This window comes from Thalia democratica, chromosome 6, assembly GCF_965202585.1.
Source record: "Thalia democratica chromosome 6, ktThaDemo2.hap1.1, whole genome shotgun sequence".
Taxonomy (NCBI): domain Eukaryota; kingdom Metazoa; phylum Chordata; class Thaliacea; order Salpida; family Salpidae; genus Thalia; species Thalia democratica.
In genome coordinates this window covers 62,258,190-62,275,483 of record NC_139170.1, presented here as the reverse complement: position 1 = coordinate 62,275,483, position 17,294 = coordinate 62,258,190, and the positions used below count along the sequence as shown (strand labels likewise).

General features: G+C 27.2%; 1 protein-coding gene and 1 pseudogene across 1 annotated transcript; both read left to right on the top strand.

The window, feature by feature from the left end:
• The first annotated feature begins 6,305 nt into the window (after positions 1 to 6,305).
• LOC145839290 (uncharacterized) lies at positions 6,306 to 8,689 on the top strand. The gene is made up of 3 exons (XM_082946886.1): positions 6,306 to 6,803; positions 6,877 to 7,714; positions 8,598 to 8,689. Exons 1-3 carry the CDS (start codon positions 6,306 to 6,308, stop codon positions 8,687 to 8,689), a joined length of 1,428 nt encoding a protein of 475 aa, XP_082803012.1.
• Positions 8,690 to 15,933: 7,244 nt separating this feature from the next.
• LOC145839289 (uncharacterized) overlaps positions 15,934 to 17,294 on the top strand; it is a 29,617-nt pseudogene continuing 28,256 nt past the window's right edge.

The window sequence follows — 17,294 nt, the reverse complement described above, 5'->3', positions numbered from 1 at the left end:
ACGAAAATATAATTTAGTTTTCATAGTCATAAATACTTTATTTATTAAATAAATTAAACTGCGTATTATTTTCATTTTTCTTAAAGCTAGTATTAGCATAAAATTAGTTTCGTTTAAGTCTGTATATAGAAACGTTTTTTAATATATATTTATTTAATCTATAATTACATACATATGCAATAAGTTAAATAAAAAGTTAACTTGTTGACATTTGTTAGAGTCGATAAAAATCATTCCTTTATTAATAATACTTTTTACTACTTATAAAATATTTCATGGTTTTGACGGTACTTCCAAATATTTTTCGACTGTATAAGTCCAAGTAATTAAAAACTATAATGTTGTAATTAAGGATTACAGAAAATAATATACAATACACAAAGTCTAACTTTCTGGCAAATAATCATATACAATGCTTCTTTGTATTTTACACTTCAATTTGGATTGTTGTTCTACACTTAAATCCTTATGATAAGTACGTATATGCTTACATCGATTAGAACTATCAGTAAACCATTTTCCACATTCTGCACATCCATAAGGTTTGCTCCTAAGTGAATTCTAAAGTGTCTGACTAAACTTCATTTCTCAGAAAATTTCTTTCTGAAAATTTTACATTTATGAGCTTTTACTTTGGTGTGAATCAACTTATGATTTCTTAAACTACCTTTTTGAGAAAATTTTTTGTCACAAACTTCACATTTAAAATCTTTCCCACCTGTGTGAATTGACATATGTGTCTTTACACGACTTTTTGTAGTATATCTTTTATCACACAATTCACATTTAAACTGTTTTTCTTTAGTGTGAGTAACTAAGTGAGGCTTCAATTGACTTTTCCACAAAAAATTTTTATGACAAACAAAACATTGAAATTCTTTCTTACCACTATGCACAAGCATATGCTGTTTCATATAACTTTCATGTGCAAAACTTTTGTTGATAATTTGGATCCCATACCGGCCGGATCATAGCTTGTGAGTAAATTCGGTTTTGATAAACTACTATTGATTTAAAAATTAACCGGATTCTAAAGTTACGGTAGATCATTGAATCCACTTAACTCGTTTCAGGTCCTTCTAATTGTAATAGCTAGTTTGATACTAAGTTGCTGAGAAAATTTTGATTTTAAAATGTTTACAGTTTACTTATTGATTAGACACTATTTTAGTATTTTTATACCTAGCTGATTATAACTTTAAAAAAAAAATATTTAGTTTCTTTATATCAATATCTTTACACTACACCTTTGTTTTTTTCCATAAGGTTATATTCAGAAGAGGGTAACTTGTTCATGCAAAAGCATAATTGATGGCTTCTAAGACTAAAAATATTTTTCACGACAATTTGAAAACTTAGAATATTTTTAATTATTGTACAATAAATACAGACTTTTTTTGCAATTGTACTTCGTTTTTAATTTATAACAATTTAAGATTATAATTACCTGTGTTAATTTATCTAACAGTAAAAGATTAGTCTTAAGTTTAATGTAAAATAAATGAGAATTTAAAAATTAGTTAATTTGTTTTACCATAAACCATAGCTCTTTTTTATTTTTATTTTTTTTTGAATCGTTTAAAGATTGTTAAGCTAGGTTAGTTGCTTACTTTAATAAACTTCTGAAAATCTGTTTAAAAGACTTTTTCTCAGGTCTTGATGGAACAAAACTTTTTAAACAACTTTTTAAACTTTTTAAATTTCCAGAATAAAAAGAATTAACATGTGATGCCATTAAAATTTAACTATTCCATCTTAAATTTTATCTTAAAACTTCTTAAAATAAAGCTTTTATAAGTAATTGCAAGAAAGCTTATTACTTTACATAAATTCTACTTAGTACTTGTAATACATGCAAACATTAGGTGTTTAGTAATTTAGAGCAATGAAAACAAAAACAAATTTTATTTATTTTTTACTGAGTTTTATCAATATTTCTCAAAAACGATTACACAGGTATTTTAAGACAATAAAAATTTCCTATATCTCTCGTTGCTTCACATTTTTTTACTGACCATTCATTGTTTTCAACATCATATATCATGAAATTATATATATTATTGTTTTTGCCAAACACAAAAATCTTTCTGCCAATTGTAATCACTCCAGAAGGTTGGCATAACCTAAATGTATAAGCTTGTGTAGGTTGTTTTATCAAAGTAAACTTGTTAGTAGTTGAATTAAAAACTTCACATTTGTCTGTATTATGTCCACCAATAACAAACAATTTGTTCTTCACTGCAACCGATTTGTGACAGAATCTTCCAGTAATCATATTTGGCATATTTTCCCAGACATCTCCGACATGGTCGTATGCTTCAACACTCGATCTACCACTATAATATCCACCAGACAAGACAATCCTTCCTTCGAATACCGAGCAATCTGAAAGCCTTCGCACACTGCTCATCCTTGATATTCCTTTCCACTCGAGACTTTTTGTGTTGAACTTGAAACAAGCGGTTGTATCATACCCATCGTGTGATTTTTCTATACGACCGCCCATGAAATAAACACTATCCATTAAAGAACAGGCAGAAAAATACTTAAGATCATCTAACATATCAGCTACATATTCCCAAGTGTTAGTAACAGGTGAAAATTTTACAATCGACTTAATGATGTTATCATCACGATCAATGCCACCAAACACATAAATTTCACCTTTGATACGAACTGCTCCACAATTGAAACTCTTCAACTGTGGAAAAATTTTTACTACACGAAGACTTTTTGCATCAAAGAAGTTAACATCATTAGAATATTCGTGTAGATCAAAATTTCCATCTCCACAGACTACTATGTTAAAATTACTTTGGTTGCAGTACCTACTTGCAACATTGTAACTGAACGGTTGTAATTGTTGTTTGTTGACTAAAACATCTTTAATCATGTTTTTACATTCATTACTAATGCTAAATGATGATTTTTTATCCAGAATATTTTTTAATGCTTGAACCGATAGAAGCGGAATTCGAACCTTAGACAAAAGCTTTTTTGCATACTTGATACGTCCAGATATGTCTTGAAACAACCAGCTATCCGCTGCATTGAATACTTGCAGCTCCGAGTCAATGTCTAATTCATTGCTTGAAAGTATTTTTACAAGCAAGATAAAGTCCAGTTCAGAAAAGTTGAGGGAATCGGCGATCAGCAGAAAATGGCGCTCAATAAGATTCATGGAGACTTTAGATGAACTTGATAGCTTGAAAATATTGGATGCGCTATACATGACTAAACAGTTTCGAATATCTGTTTTTGAAATCATAATTTTGTTCAGTTCATTATCTTCAACTTTGCCGACTAAAACATTTTTAAGTTTCACTACAGGCAAAAGATTTTTCTCGTTCACAGCAAAGTTTCCTGCAAAAATTACAATTTATAATAAAATAAGCTATTATTAGATAATAGTTGGCAACTTTTTAATTAAATTGCAAGCTTATCAATGCTTTACCAAAGTGGATGATATCAGAGCTTCTGGTCAATTTTTAATATCAAGCGGCACTGACTGTTTAGGGCAGTGGTCTTCAAGGTGCAAACTAGTGTAAACAAAAACTTTCTTAGGATACACGAAAACTTTAGGGTGCACGAAACTAAACTAGGGATGCATGAAACTTTTAGGGTGTTTAACAAAAGTAAAGTTTATTTTGTTTGTTTACGTCAATGATAATTTAAGCATTGTATTGATATTCAGTCCTGACGATTTTGTTTTGTAATTAATTTATTAGCTATTTCGCTAATTGACCATTTTAGTATTCTCAAGGCTGTAATCAATTTAGTTGAACAATTTTTCTCTAAAATAAGCAAACAAGTTCTAAGTAAAATAAAACAAAAGTAAGTTCTTTTAAAAACATTCAATCATTGGTGAGGTGAATACCTTATATTAATCAGCCACAAACAAGAGGGGAACCATAAAACCTAAAGAATATCTAAAATGTTAGTTAGTTTTAATAACTAATTATTGTTGTTCAATTATTTTAAAAATTCTAAATATATTTTTAGTTTTTTTCTAAATATCTATATTTTAAAACTAACTTTACAACTAAATTTAAATGCACTAAGATGAATATAACTATAAAGTAAAAAATATTTAGTGTCTAGTTACACATGGTTGCAACACACGGGACACGTTCAAAATCCACCCTTGTTCAAAATCAACCCAGTCAAGTTCGAGAACCTCTTACCGATCGAGGGTAAGCGGTAGGTATCGATTAAAGGTAACAGTGATAGTGAATAAAAAATAACATATAAATAAAAAAAAAATGCAAAAAATGTATAAAATAAACTAATAAATAAAAAAAAAATCGGGTGTACTTTGAACGTCGGTGGTTTTTAGTAATAACATAGTAATAATACCGCAGCATAGTAATGATACTTAAAGTACTTTGTACAGTATAAAACTTTTCAAATTCCCAGGAAAACTCAGGCTGGTTTAAAATTTTCTACTAACACAGGCAAGCTAGGTTATTTTACTGAAAACTGAGGTTATTCTAAAGGGTTTTTAAAAATATCCAGCTAGTTTTTTTCATATCTCCTGGTTACTATCTAGTTTCTTGTATAAGAAGTCAAAATGATCAGAAAATTAATTTAATTTGTAAGTTCAAATTTAATAAAGTATATTGTACAGAAATCTAAGACAAAATTCATTCAAAAACATCTTTATTAAAGCAACAAACAAGTAAAATCGATTTCGGCTAACGCTTTTCAATTACTTTTGTTAGCAACTAATTTTAAGATTAAATTTTGAGTATATAAATAGTTAGAGGTTACATCAGAAAAATCAATTAACACTAATTAGCATAATTGAGCAAAATTAATTAGACATTCACAATTCATAAATGCATATATAAAACAGTTTATCAGTAATTTAACTAAGATAAGCAACATTAAAAATAAAATAAAAATAAGCGACAAAATTCAAATAAAATCTATAACAACTTATAAAGATTAGATTTATAAACGTATTGTTGCTTACACAATTTAGGTTTACATGTTTTTATAAACAGAGATTCTAAAACACTTAGGTGATAATCGTTACGAGCTTTACTTAAAATTGAAAAGTTACTATCACTATAGTTCTTTGCGCAATCTGAATTGTTTAATAAGTGTTCAGCTATCGCTGATGATCTATTAGATGGTTTTTTTATACCAGTGTCCATCCATCTTCTGAGGGAATTAAAAACGTGTTGGTCCCTTCTAATATGGAATCTTTGAGACGTTCTGCCAATGTACTCACTGTCACAGTGGCACTTGTACATATAAATTATTTTGCTTTTTTCCTGATCGGCAGTACGGTCTTTACAAATTCCATTTAAGGGCTTTCTTGTAGCATGACTGATTCTTAGTTGTACAGAGTTAAAAGTGGAGTTTACAGTGTATTTTACAGTCTTTTCTAGAGCAGTTGCTACTTTACCGAGATATGGCAATTTCAAATATACAGGGCATTTTCTAGGACCAAATTTAACCGGTTTTTCAAATTTTGAGATTGTATTGTTAATTGTCTTTCTGACTATATGCGATGGATAGGGTAGAGCTTCAAAAATATTTTTTATTTTATCTAATTCCTCTTCAAACAACTTTTTCGAGCAAATCTTGTGTGCTCTGAATACCAAACAAGAAATTAAACCGAATTTTTGAGATAAAGGGCAGAATGACTGAAATGGAATATATTGACCAGCAAATGTTGGTTTTCTGTAAACAGTGGTAAGCAACTCGGAAGATGTACGCAACAGATGTACATCCAAGAAAGGTAAACAATTGTCTTTTTCTTTTTCAATAGTAAATTTTAAACTTGGGTGTAAATTCGAAATTTTGCTAAATAATTCCTCAATGTTATATTCATCATTGTAAGACACAAAAATGTCATCAACATACCTAATATAGTTTATTGGTTTTTGATACTTGGAAAAGAGCAATGTTTCAAAGTATCCCACAAAAATGTTGGCTAAAATAGGGCCAAGTGGACTACCCATCGCCACTCCATCTATCTGTTTATAAATATAAGAATTAAATCTGAATTCAACATTTTTTTACTGCCATGTTTAACATACTAAGACAAACATCTTTTGGAATAGAAGGAGCTGTAAGACCAGAATTGTAAAGTTCATTTAGACATATATTTATAGTTTCATCCACTGGGACATTAGTAAAGAGGCTTTTTATGTCAAAAGAACACATGTTACTTGGTAAAAAAGCATTTTTTCTTATGACTTCAACGAATGAGAAAAAGTCTTTTATACAAAAAGTGGAATACTTACTGGAAACTGGTTCGAGGATTTTGAAATAGAGAGGATTATTTAAAGAAAATGTATGATATTTTAGAAGATAAAGATAAATTTATTAAACTAGGTCCTTTTGAAAGATTTGATTCAACTGTTAAAATAGAACGAGCTTTTCAACTTAAGCTCAGAAGTTGGTACGCCAAAGGTTATATTTCTAAGGATTTGTATGAGTCTATTAGACCTTCAGGTTCTCAGTGTCCGAAACTGTACGGACTACCTAAAACTCACAAAGACGGTGTTCCAACAAGACCTATTTTAGATATGAGTAGTTCTGCACAATATAAAATTTCAAAGCTTCTAATCAAAATCCTCGAACCAGTTTCCAGTAAGTATTCCACTTTTTGTATAAAAGACTCTTTCTCATTCGTTGAAGTCATAAGAAAAAATGCTTTTTTACCAAGTAACATGTGTTCTTTTGACATAAAAAGCCTCTTTACTAATGTCCCAGTGGATGAAACTATAAATATATGTCTAAATGAACTTTACAATTCTGGTCTTACAGCTCCTTCTATTCCAAAAGATGTTTGTCTTAGTATGTTAAACATGGCAGTAAAAAAATGTTGAATTCAGATTTAATTCTTATATTTATAAACAGATAGATGGAGTGGCGATGGGTAGTCCACTTGGCCCTATTTTAGCCAACATTTTTGTGGGATACTTTGAAACATTGCTCTTTTCCAAGTATCAAAAACCAATAAACTATATTAGGTATGTTGATGACATTTTTGTGTCTTACAATGATGAATATAACATTGAGGAATTATTTAGCAAAATTTCGAATTTACACCCAAATTTAAAATTTACTATTGAAAAAGAAAAAGACAATTGTTTACCTTTCTTGGATGTACATCTGTTGCGTACATCTTCCGAGTTGCTTACCACTGTTTACAGAAAACCAACATTTGCTGGTCAATATATTCCATTTCAGTCATTCTGCCCTTTATCTCAAAAATTCGGTTTAATTTCTTGTTTGGTATTCAGAGCACACAAGATTTGCTCGAAAAAGTTGTTTGAAGAGGAATTAGATAAAATAAAAAATATTTTTGAAGCTCTACCCTATCCATCGCATATAGTCAGAAAGACAATTAACAATACAATCTCAAAATTTGAAAAACCGGTTAAATTTGGTCCTAGAAAATGCCCTGTATATTTGAAATTGCCATATCTCGGTAAAGTAGCAACTGCTCTAGAAAAGACTGTAAAATACACTGTAAACTCCACTTTTAACTCTGTACAACTAAGAATCAGTCATGCTACAAGAAAGCCCTTAAATGGAATTTGTAAAGACCGTACTGCCGATCAGGAAAAAAGCAAAATAATTTATATGTACAAGTGCCACTGTGACAGTGAGTACATTGGCAGAACGTCTCAAAGATTCCATATTAGAAGGGACCAACACGTTTTTAATTCCCTCAGAAGATGGATGGACACTGGTATAAAAAAACCATCTAATAGATCATCAGCGATAGCTGAACACTTATTAAACAATTCAGATTGCGCAAAGAACTATAGTGATAGTAACTTTTCAATTTTAAGTAAAGCTCGTAACGATTATCACCTAAGTGTTTTAGAATCTCTGTTTATAAAAACATGTAAACCTAAATTGTGTAAGCAACAATACGTTTATAAATCTAATCTTTATAAGTTGTTATAGATTTTATTTGAATTTTGTCGCTTATTTTTATTTTATTTTTAATGTTGCTTATCTTAGTTAAATTACTGATAAACTGTTTTATATATGCATTTATGAATTGTGAATGTCTAATTAATTTTGCTCAATTATGCTAATTAGTGTTAATTGATTTTTCTGATGTAACCTCTAACTATTTATATACTCAAAATTTAATCTTAAAATTAGTTGCTAACAAAAGTAATTGAAAAGCGTTAGCCGAAATCGATTTTACTTGTTTGTTGCTTTAATAAAGATGTTTTTGAATGAATTTTGTCTTAGATTTCTGTACAAGATATGTAGTACTAAAAAGTTATATAATAGAGTATAATAACACTATTTTGTAAATATGTACTAAGGAATTTTCTTAATGTTTTAATAGATTCACACTCAGTGTAATTGTAAAGTACAAAGTCCTGGTGTATTGTATTAGAAAGCAAATTGATCAGAAAATTCAAATCTTTAATATTTATTGAAAAACCTCTGTATAAAATATCTAAAATTTTATGAAATCATTGATTTTACTAATACTTTTTTCCTTACAAGTACTTAAGTTGTAATATTGATTTCATTTTGAAACTTTAACATTAATTTACTTTTTAAAATGAAGTTATTTAAAATGTAAAACTACAACACATAACGTTAAGTAAACAGAATGAGAAGCATCAAACCAGAGCTGCATCTGATAAACAAACCAGAACAGTGGCCGCATAAGCAAACCAGAACAGTGGCCGCATAAAACAAACCAGAACAATGGGCTCATAAAACAAGTGATGACCAGAAAATACAGCTTTCAATGAACTCACAGTTTTTATTGCTTTTTTGTGCTTTTTTTACGCTTTTTGTTTATTTTATATAAACAAAAAGCGTAAAAAAATCACAAAAAATAAAAATAATATAAAAAAACAAAAAAAAAACTTAAATACGTATTTGTTAGTTAATTATGCATACTTAAATGACCAAGTACTGTTGAGTTGATGAAATGTTTTTACTTGATTAATATTTAAGTTACTGGTGGTTAAAGGTTTATAAAATAACTTATGATATTGGAAACATAAAGAAGTGCATAATTTGTGGGAGTTTTTCATGAATAAATGAGCTATGTTTTAAAAACAAAGCGCAGAAATTGGTGCAGAGTCCTTATAAAAAAGTTTAAGTCATTTACATGTTCTTATCACTAGCGGGGTAATTTAGAGGTACACATAAATAATTTAAAGCAGTTTAGTGTGCACAAATTTTTTTAGCTTGAAGACCACTGGTTTAGGGGACGAAAAATAAAATAATATTAAACTGGTAAAAGAGCTATTATTTCTTAATTTGTTACTGTTAGAGGCATTAAATGAAAATGATTTTGGAAACTCTAGTTTAGTTTTATAATTTTTTATAATGCACTAATCATTGTTAAAATAATTTATCTTTAAAATTAAACAAAACAAGGGACATATTTTGCAAAATTAAAAATGTTACAATCTAGAACTGTTGTGTTAAGATTATTAAAATATTAACAAATTTTTTACGATAAAAATATTAAGTTTTCAATTAGATCGTTAATACTAAACATTAAAAAAAAATTTGGATAAAAAATTACTAATGAAAATAGTAGAAAACCTTGCTTCCCAAAGTCTTTGATTTTATCAAACAACTTTTCGTTTAGTTTTTCAAAAGTTGCTTTCTTGCTCAACATAACAAATTCAGGGAAGTTTTGGTTTACAGTATTTGTTAGCGACTGCAATATATTTTGTCTGGCATGTTTAAGTCCTGTTGTCGTTCTGCTTTGCTCTTCAAAGCAGCTTTTTGCTTCTTCAGCTCGATTTCTTTTGAGGTTTTTAGACATTATTAAGGTTTGAAAATACTATGAAAATCTTAAAGTTAAACAAACTGTAAATAATTGCAATTTAAATAAAGTATACTAATTAGACAACTACTTAAAGATAAACATATACAAGGTTATGACAATAAAATTTGGGGTCAATTCAGAATTTTATATATAAACCAGGAGGAGAGTGGTGTATAGGATGTTGGAGATCCATAATGCTATAACTTGAAATTTACAATAGATATTTTGAAGTTGACAATTAAGAGAAAAAAATATCTTAAGCTTATACAAAGCACTCATAATATCTGATCCTAGGACCTGGTGCACGAAAAGACCTTTCAGTTATCGAGTTATACCACGGATACCTTTTGACGTCTTTTCCAGGACAAAGTTGGTTTTGAAACTTTTTCTTGATCTTATAAGAAATTTTAAGAGCTTTAGGGGGTTATAATCTATAAAAGGGTAGCCACAAGGCCATTACTTTGAACTTAGACAACATATTCTAAAGTCTATGAAGAAAAAATATAAAAAAAATTTAGGCTTATTTAGGGTAATTTTTGAGAAAACTTGTCAGGGGGAGCCATAAATTTTTAAAATTTCTTTGACGTAATTTTAGTTTAGGTGTTTTCGTTGAATTATACAAAATGTTTATTAACAAACATTTTACTTAAAACATGAAAACTGTGTTTATTTTGTTCAATTTACATTCTTTTTTACATCTAACTCTTGAAAATTTTTTTGACATGCTCTAGTGATTGTTTGGCGACAGACATGTTAAAAAGCTCTGCTTTGTTTACTCAAGCGTGAAACTACTAACTTAAAACAAACCAAAAATAAAACACTTCATTGCTGAATTACCATAGTAACTTTTAGCATTTTAACATCTCTGTTTGGCGATTTTCTTATGAAAATATAGCAGCTACGCCTACAATCCTAGAATCACACCGCACTACAATTTTCGCAACAAATGTTTACTTTGAAATTTGAGAAAATATCTTGGAGTAACTTTAAGAAAACATGAGTGCAAATTTATCAGAGCCTAATCATGGAATAACAAGCTCTGTAAGATATGCTCTAATTAACATGAGTTGTCTGATCAAAAAAAAAATCTTTGTCAAAAACACTATGTAACCCCTGACTTAATACAATACAGGATAGTCACTAAACCTGGAATCCTGAAATTTGGTAATTTAGGTTGAAAAGCATGAACTTAAAAAAAAATAAAACTTTTAACAAAAGTTACTAAAAAACCTGGAATTTTAAACAATTTCTACATGTTAAGTAAAGTTTTGAATATATATAATAAATCATTATATATACATATATACAAACTTTTTGTCCTAAAATAAATTATTTGTAAAACACACTCATAGTAGCCTTTTTCAATGTTGTTATACTAAGCAACACGGGTTTAACCTCAAATTTAACTTTAAAACAAAATCTTTAAAAATGTGTACATTCAAAATTTAAAAAAAATTCTCAAAATCAGCCTGTAATTACAAGCAGATCTGTGTTTAAATTTGCATCCTGTTTAGAAACTCGAAACTTGAGAATGTATGAAATTAAATAATAAGTAGAATAGTAACATAACTACATTAGTAAGACTTACTATAAAAATATCATTCATGATTAAATGTGGAGAAGATTGTAAAAACTTATAAGTTAATTTAAGTAAACAACAAAAAAAAGAAATTGAATTCTTTCAATTTCTAACTATAATTAATTATTTTAATTGATACACTTTTACATTTAAAATAAATATGACAAAAGTGAAACATGCACTTAAAGTCTTAAATATTTCAATAAAAACTAGATAAAAAAAAAGGTTAGATTAACTTTAAATTCAGAGTTTTCCTGTTTATTTATCAAAACTTTAAGGTTAAAAAAAATAGTTGTTTTTAAAATATTTGTTTTATAACTGTTGACTATATTTAGTATATATTTTTTATACACATATAGTAAATAAAACTTGAACAAAATTTACATTTGAAGTTATAACAAATGGTAAAAAAGTCAATATAGACCAGAGATTCCTAAAATTGGCCAAGTGGATCCCTTCGGGCCATGACCACCAAACAGGCCAAAGGCTCGGTGGGGGGGGGGGGGCATGAGCAGTAAAGGAGCCACGTAGAGGCCATGAGGTCATAGTTTGAAACTTCACTAGTTATTTTTGAGTCGTTGATGAAAAGCAAAAAAAAAGGTCTTAAGTGTTTTTAATTGTAGTTTTTTGAGTAATCTTGTTTAAGGGGGCCATACCCTTTTTAATTTCTTTTATAGGGGTTACTCCTGATGTAGACCATAGCATAGGTTATATTTTCTAATAGTTGAAAAGAAAATAACTAAATATTTAATTTAAATGTATTTTTACAGTTTTATTATATTATTTAGAATCATTACTTACTTTCAGGACCAAACTATAAGGCTTAGCTAAAATCATTTAAAACCAAAATCTTATATTAACAAATTAATAATACTGTCCTATTACTAAAGTTTTTAAAATTCATAATTAAAATTTTAATCAAAGGTACTAAGGTTGTTTTTACAATTTAGATATATTTTTTTGTTATAAAATCTTGTTCCTTTTCGTAAAAATTAAGTTTGACATTTTAAAATTTTATGCCTAAACATCCTTCGAGTTATTTTTAAACTAAAGGCAGAAAAAATAATGTTGCTTAATATTAATCTCTACAAAAATTTATACAACTTTTGTACGAAGCAGGGTTGCCAAATGTTTTTAGCAAATTTTCTACAAGTTTTCAAAATTTCCGCTAGGTTTTTCAAAGTAAAAATTTTTGGGTCTATTTTTAGTTAAAAGTTAAGTTTAAGTTAAAAATTTATTTTAGATACTATAAAAACATAGAGTAGAAGCCTTAAAGATACTTAAAGTGTGTTAAAAAAAAAAGTTTGGTGATGATAAAATTTTATCTTTGTACAAAATATTTATTGATTTAAGTCGACATTTTACTACTTAACATGTTTAAATTCTTAAACTTTTTTTTTAGTAATTTCTAAAATTCCAGATTTTTTTATAAGATTCTCAAATTTCTGGTTTTTTTAGCCTAAATTGTCAAATTCCAGGCTTTTCAAAGTTTCCAGTTTTTTGGAAACCCCGATAAAGGCTAACATTTCATAAATTTATAACAATCAAAATTATTGATTGAAAGTCGTGGTATGTTTTACATTTAAGGCTTTTTCAAAACATAAAAAAAATCATACAAGAAATCTAACAAAGGTCAGTTTGTAAGTTAAAGACTTTTTCAAATTAACATTTAGTAGGTTTAAACTACCACTGCTCTAAATGTTTTTCTTATAAAAAAAAATTATGAAGACAATTTTTTTTTATTGATATATATTGTGTAAAATCGAATTTTTTTAACCTTACAATTAAAAATTGTTTATTATTCTAGTTTTTATTTCAAAGTATCTCACATTTCAGGTTTTTCCAGTTTATAAAAATCCAGGTTTTTCAAGGATTCCAGGCTCTGTGGCAACCCTGCTATTAACGAACAGAAATTCTAACTTGACGAAAAAAATAATTTCTAGTAAATATCTATCATAACTAAGTAATATATGATAATGCAATAGTTTATAATAAAAAACTGCAGTCTTATTAAAAAATTGTTCAATGAGAGTTAGTTAACTTTAACTGCAGTTAATTATTTAAAGATAACAAATTTACAAAGATAAATTTTATCTTTTTTTGTATATAATAAGTTTAATTTTTGATTATCTTTGTCTATTAAAATAGTAACTTATATAAATTTTTAAAAGTATTTAAACAAAAATCAAGAGTTTTATTATATTTATTGTTTAAATTCTTTCAAATAAAAATAATAAAGCTAAAACTAACAAATTTGGCTTATAAAATAACAAAAAAAGTTTTCATTAACTGTTCATTGTTATAAAATTGTAACTAATAGTAAGCACAACAACATTCTTAAAAACAAATAAAGAAATTGATGCAATTTTATACTAAAAATATCAAGCAGTCAGGTATTTATAATAAAGATAACTTTCAATTGTTCAGTATAACAATTTCACATTTAAAAAAAGCTAAAATATTATTTAACTTTTTTAAACATTATACAAACAAAAAAACAAGCTTAATTGTTTAAAAAAGTAAGTTGTCAAAAGTTTCTTACAAATTAAGCAAAGTATAAAGTACCCAAACAAATTAATAGTGACTGTAAATGCTAAGTTTTTACACATCAATTATAAGTTCTGCTTGGTTGCACTTACAAAACATTCAAACTTCACTAGTCAGCATTACTTACTTTGATCTTTGTTTTAAAGTTGCTGCAGCATTGGTATCAGTAATTTTAAATAAATTTGCCATACTTAATTTATTTACTCAATTAAAAATACTCAAGAATGACTTTTTAAATTAAAATTAAAATTCAATTTTAAGGTTATCAAAACAAAGTTCATTATAATTAATCTTGTTTTGAAAGTAGCCTTGATAATATGCATTGAGTATCAAATGTTGTGGATTATTTAAGATAAAATGTTATCTGTAAAATTAAATGCGATAAGTCCAAAAATGAGTATTGTTATATGAGTTCCTTTCTTGACTTCTGTTGAAGTTGAAGCTTTTCAGAGTGATTTGAGTTTGCAATTGAGAACCACGAGCCTGTATGCTGAAAATTGCAAAAATTTTTATATTTAAAAAAACAATATTTAACTTTATATCAATTTTTGCCTACTTAAATTGAAATATTCTGGGCGTAAAGTACTAATAACAGTAAACCTAATTACTCGTTTTGTTTAAAATTACTTTATTAGCTGTAGAATCCGATATTTATTACAGTTGTCTGTAATTTAAATTAAAATTTTTTATTTTACAATTAAATACACATGCATTATTAGTAGTTTCTTTTAAACTATGCATTTCAAACTAAATAGAAAAGTTAAAATACTGTAAGTTCATTTTTAGAAACTAGAAACACTTATAAATACACATTAAGTAAACTATTTTTGTTTAAAGTTTGATAAACAGTTGTTGTATAAACAGTTTGAATTACTTAAAAACGCTAAAACTGTGTTAAATTTTAAATGTATAAAAGTTAAGCTGTAACTTACGTTTATTTTTTTACATAAACGTAATCTACTAATCCAACAAATATTCGTTTTAAAGTTTATGTATAAATCAAACAATATGTAATCGACTTAATGTGCTTTCATTCACCCAAAATTTAAAGCAGGATATGTAATCTGCAATATATCCGAAAAAATCTAAAGCATCACTTAGTAATTTTTCAGATATAAATGAATGAAACTCCACAATGTCAAACTTCATGAACTTGTATTTGTATTTTCTAAGTTTTTTGTACTAGTTAAGGACTTCTTGAGAACTTCGCCATTAGAGATATTTGGTTGATTTTCTTAAGACAGTGTTGATTCTATCAATTAGTAGTTTGTAAATAGAAATTACTTTTAACATGGATATTTGTAAGACTGGCAAAACAGCTTTTGTTTGTAATGTTTGTAAAAAATCCTTTACAACAAAATCAAGCTTGAGCGTACATAAACGAATTCATGCAGGTATTGAGCCATTTAAGTGTGATGTTTGTGACAAAAGTTTGAGTAGAAGATTTAACTTATTATAGTGAGTTTATAATTATAGGTAACACTAAATGCAGAAATTTAAACCTTGTTCAAAGTCTACTTAACTTTTATTTTAGAAAAAGGTAGAAACATTAATATTTTTTTTCTAGTTTGTGAGTAACTCAATTACTAAAAACATACGGTTTGAATTTATTGTGTCTTTCAGTAGTGTTATTCTGTCAATTTGACTATTTGTATTATCATTCATGTTTATTTTATAGTTGTGATTGTATAAAAAAATTGAAAAACATGTACAGTTAACTTCATTAAAGTAAAACTAAACTGAATTGAAAATTAGTATTAAAAGTTTTGATAGTTAAAAACAATATTAAACATATACTTACAGCATTGCAGTTTAAAAGTTGTAACTAGCCAAAACTATAACATAGTTATGTGGAGTTATAGAATTAAAACAAAACCTGAATTTTTATGAACATGTTCTAAATAAGTAAGAAAACGAGAAAAATATTTTTGAATTTAAAGTTGTCTGTATAGTACTATATGAAACATGTGTAAAGTGATGAATAAAATGTTTTAGGGTATAGTTCAAGCTTATTTCGAATATGGATGATTTTAAAAATAATATAAAAGCTTATGTTTGCAATGTTTGTGAGAAAAACTTCACAAGTAAATCGAGCTTAAATAGACATGAAAGGATTCATTCAGGAGAAAAACCGTATAAGTGTGAAGTTTGTGACAAAAGTTTTACTCAGAAAAGTATTTTGACAAAACACATGCTAGTACATACTGGCAAGAAAAAATTTCAATGTCATGTTTGTCATATAAATTTTTCACTGAAATGTCATTTAAAGCCTCACTTAGTTACTCACACAAAGGAAAAATTATTTAGCTGTGATATATGTGACAAACGTTTTACTGTGAAATGTAGCGTAAAAAATCATATGTTGATTCATACTGGTAAAAAAGAATTTCAGTGTGAAGTTTGTTACAAAAGGTTTTCTCAGAAAGGTAATTTGAAAACTCATTTGTTGTCTCACACAAAAGTTAAAGCTTATGAATGTAATATTTGCAAGAAGAAGTTTTCACGCAAAAGTCATTTAGTTGATCATTTTAGAATTCATTTAGGAGAAAAACCTTATGGTTGTGCAGAATGTGGAAAATGGTTTACTGCTGCCTCAAATCGTGACAAGCATATAAGTTCTCATCATAAGGAACTGAGTAAAAAACAAAAATCAGAACTGAAGTGTAAAATACAGAGAAGCATTGTTTATGATTATCTAGTGTAAAGCAAAGGTTGTTTTAAAATAACATTTCTTAAACTTGTAATACTTTTTTTAGATAAACTGATTTGAAGTTTAAATAGTTTTTTTGCTACGTTTTTATTTATATGTAAATAAGTATATATTTGTGAATGAAATCTTTATAAACTATAAATAAGTTTTCTTCCTGAAGATCTTCTATAAATTTCAAATTTTAAATGAAGCATCTTCAAAAAAAAATTATAAAAATTTCATTTTGAATTTGAAAAAAAGATAATATTTGTGATCAATATACTAGCTTTAAAATTTTATAATTATTGAAATAAAAAAAAAAGGCTATATATTTTAATTGTTATTTTTTGCTGATGGTCATGAAAACTATTTCTACAAAGATAAAAAACAATAAACTCAAATATTTTGAACAATTTCTTCTGATCACTAGTTGAGACGTTTGCATTTACTTATGAATATATATACATATAAAAGATTAAAAACAATCTTTTTTGTCTTTACGATACATGTGTTCCAGTATTTTTAAAATCGTCATTTCAATATATTATTTAAAAGCCCTTCAAGTTGGCTCAGTAGAAAGTGTTCAAGTTTGAATATTAACCTTACTTTATATATATATAGTTTAATGGAAAAGTACGATTTTAAAACTACTGGTACATATGTTTTAAAAAGTTTTAGTTATTCATAAAGCT